This window comes from Electrophorus electricus, chromosome 11 (genome assembly GCF_041902795.1).
Source record: "Electrophorus electricus isolate QZ-2024a chromosome 11, ASM4190279v1, whole genome shotgun sequence".
NCBI lineage: Eukaryota > Metazoa > Chordata > Actinopteri > Gymnotiformes > Gymnotidae > Electrophorus > Electrophorus electricus.
Genome location: NC_137507.1, coordinates 9097501 through 9101412, shown reverse-complemented (window position 1 = coordinate 9101412; position 3912 = coordinate 9097501). Strand labels below are relative to the sequence as shown.

Genomic DNA, 3912 nt, shown 5'->3' with positions numbered 1-3912 from the left:
TATTACAGATACAGTGTAAAGGGAGAATGACGTCTTGCCTTGGCCGTATGGGTATATGGCCAGCCATCGTCTTTTGAGCCTGCCGTGCATGTAGCACTGAGCAGCATGCATGAACTCAGCAGGGCAACCCTAAAGCGTGCTCTGCTGGATCACATGACTGTGCAGACCTTCCTGGCTGGTATGTTGCATAGCAACAGCAGAATGGGCATCCTTTCCTTGCCATGTGAGCAAGGCTGGAGAGGGCTTCCACCGGATGCCCCCTAAATCCTCAGACCAGAACCACAGCTCAGGCCTGAATTCATGTTCCAATCATAGTGTTCCTGTAGTCTCATAAATTATGCACAAATATGCTGTTTATAAAATGCTTCAGAAGTCTCTGGCTCATGGAGTGCTCTAAACTTGAAGCACATGTGAGCGGGTTTGAGTGACTTTAAGGTTAATATGTAAACGTAAATGTAATATGTACATCCTTTATTGTTTTTCTCTCATGGACAGTCTGCTCTGTCCTTTAACCTGACCAGAGCTACTAACATTAAAGTGCTATTATAAGTGTGTATTTTATACATCCAGCAACACCAGTCCCATATTCCTTATCTGTGACCTAGTCAGTATCTTCACATATGTGAGTCTTGTTGGTCTTGGAGTTTGAGGGCTGTTCCAGGTTGGTAATCCTTGAAGAATGTTGCAGTTTGTGTTTGTGGTATTTCTCTTGCTCATTTGAGGCTTTCATTGCCTGAGGGCTAAAGGAAAATAAGGGGTGATCATAAAAGAATCAGGCTTCCCAAACACACACACACACACACACACACACACACACACACACAAACATTTTAAACTCCTATTTTATCCACTTACTTGAGTATTTATACACTGACACACACACCTGCACAAACACCGGAGTGATGACTTCTCCAGCAGGGGTTTGGTGAGTATAAGGTCTGCAGGACAGGCTATAAAAACAGAGGTTTACCTTGCTGTTATACGAGTGCTGGGATATGGGAGTAACAGTTATTGCCTCTTAAAGTACATAAGTCTTCTTCTACAGCTAGTATGCGCACGCACACACACACACACACACACACACAGACACACACACACAGAGTCAGAAAGGTCTAGACCTCTAAACCTCTCAAAAGTCTAGACCTCTGTACCTGGGTCCACAGAATGAGGAATGGGAGACCCGACAGTCCTCAGCTTGTCTGTCTCTCAGACCCTTAGACCAGTGACCAGCTGTTTTGAACCTTTTTATCCCTGTATTAGCCTGCAGCTGGGAGCCCATGTCAGACAGTCCTGAGCTTTAAGAAACGTACTCTTGTGTAATGTCACTTTGATTAGTTTTGGACACTTGAGTATCTGTCCAGGTATTTCTTAATTGGAAAGAATGAACAGTGAAGGATTATTATTAATTTAAGAAATCTTTAAGCAATAAACACATTGTAGCACACGCAGATGCTGCAGGTGCCATTTGAAACATTTTCATTTTGCTACATGACATGGAATTAACGGAAGAGCTTTTAACTACTGATTGTGTGTGTGTGTGTGTGTGTGTGTGTGTGTGTATTTGGTGTCCAGTCAACACACACTTTCTCAGATTCTGCAGAAACGAGAGAGAGCAGAGGAGAAATCTACACCAGTGGGTCCCAGCAGGTCCCAGACGTGTTCTACTCCTCCAACACTATAATCAAATTCACAGGTGACACCTCGGTAGTTGCCTCATTTCAGATGGTATTGAGAGCGCCCATATGAATGAGGTGGAATGTCTAGGTGAATGGTGCAAAAACTTAGTACTTAACACCTCCAAGACAAAGGAGATCATCGTGGACTTCAGGGGAACAAGGAAGTCAGACCAGTGAAATGTGTGGAGAGCATGAGGTTCCTTTGTATCCACAAAACAACACCTAACACGGTCCCCCAACACCTCATACATGTGCATGAGGACACAACAGAGACTATACTTCCTGAGGAAGTTGGAACAGGAACAGAATTCCTACAAACACTCCAGGTGGTCTTCTACTGCAGCAGCGAGTGTGTGCTGACTCATGGCATGGCTGCACTCTCTCAGAGAGGAAGGATCAGCATGGTCAGGCTGGCAGAATGGATCAGGGGGACTGACCTCCCCAGCCTGGACAGTGTCTGTGCTAGCCAAGTGAAGAAGGAGACACAACACACCCAGGACACTGCCTCTCTGATGTGCTGCCGTCTTGTAAGCAGTACAGGGCTACACACACACAGCTTCCTGAGAGCTAGTCTCTACTACACCTCCTGACTGCCCTCTCCCTCCAGAAGGTCAACCTGTACACTCTGTAGATTTTTTGCATGTCTCATGCATATTTTACATTCAGCGTAATTTAAACTGCAACTTTATGCTTCTGTCTGATTATAATGCCTCTTTGCAAATGCACATTACACATCCAGTGTAATTTATCATGTAACCCTGCTGTAATACTACTGTTTAACAGCACAGCCACTTAGTATGATTTATACTGTACATTTAATTGCTCTCTCATTGGCCATACTGCTGTTTATGTACATTTTATGTTTTACATTTTACATAGTTTTATATACATATTGCTGCTTTAAGAAGCTTGTCATACAAAATTTTGTTATATAATAATTATACTAGAAGAGGCTTCAGCTGTTCAAACACATTATATAATCCACAAATTAACAAGTGTGTGTGTTTGGGATTGTGCTTGCTGGGTTTGTTTTGATGTAACAGTCTCTCCTGTTTGACTACTTTCTCTCAGGATGCAGTGGAGGAAAGATCTGTCACAAGCACCCTCATCCATCCATAATACTGTCAACCACTCCCACAGTCACTCCCACAGTCACTCCTACTCCCAGTCACTCCCACAGTCACACCTACAAATACTCCTACAGTCACTCCTACAGTCACTCCTACTCCCAGTCACTCCCACAGTCACTCCTACTCCCAGTCACTCCCACAGTCACACCTACAAATACTCCTACAGTCACTCCCACAGTCACTCCTACTCCCAGTCACTCCCACAGTCACGCCTACAAATGCTCCTACAGTCACTCCCAGTCACTCCTACTCCCAGTCACTCACACAGTCACTCCTACAGTCACTCCCTCAGATGTCATTGTCTCAGAAAGCTGAAACAGACATGTCAGGGGGGGGGGGGGGGGACCTTTGTATGACTGTATCTATGAAATCATAGTCTTAATATTCACTTTATTTAGTAAAAACAACACAGTATATCAATAACCTGACCATAGTTACATTGCAGACAACTGTAAAAAAAATACATGTGTCAAAGTTTGCAAGATTTAATCTATTTACAGTTTGCAGAGTGTTTTGAGTACGACTGTTATTAACTGTGCATATAAAGACACTCACTGATTACGGGAGAAGAGTGGCTGTATATTGGGGGGAGTGTAAGGATGGGGGGGGTGTTGTCTCTACTGGACTCTAAAGGAGTTGGGTCGGCTCATGGGCTAGGAGTGTGCACACCTTCACGGGGCACGAATATGTGTGGGCATGCGTGTGTGTGTGTGTGTGTGTGTGTGTGTGTGTGTTCACAGGCCACGTGCAATCGTGTGATGTGGAGGCCCGAGTGGAGAAGTGATGGCGTTGGAGCGGTGGGCGGGGCTGGTCTGGGTGGGGCCAAGATGCTTGTGGCGTGCCTTTCGCAGAGAGCGTTTCAGCTTCCTGAGACGATCTCTCAGCTGTGTGTTTCTCCTCTCCAGCTCAGCCACACGCTCCTGCAGGCGGCCCACTCGCACCTCCTCCTCCGACAGCAGCTGCTGCACTGTCGAGCAGAAAAGCTGACAGAGAGAGAGAGGGATAGAGAAAGAGAGAAAGAGGGAGAAAAGAGAGAGAGAGAGGGATAGAGAAAGAGAGGAAAAGAGGGAGCAAAAAAAATAGAGAGAGAGAGAGATGGATATAGT

The 3912-nt window shown here is 45.3% G+C and overlaps 1 protein-coding gene across 1 annotated transcript in view; it reads right to left on the bottom strand.

Annotated features, from left to right (window-relative positions):
- Positions 1 to 3179: 3179 nt before the first annotated feature.
- Positions 3180 to 3912, bottom strand: part of ccdc3a (coiled-coil domain containing 3a) — a 5757-nt gene continuing 5024 nt past the window's right edge. The window contains exon 3 of the mRNA XM_027020549.3: positions 3180 to 3789. Coding sequence (XP_026876350.3) covers positions 3541 to 3789 — 249 coding nt within the window. The 3' untranslated portion in view covers positions 3180 to 3540. The remainder of the gene's footprint in view (positions 3790 to 3912) is intronic.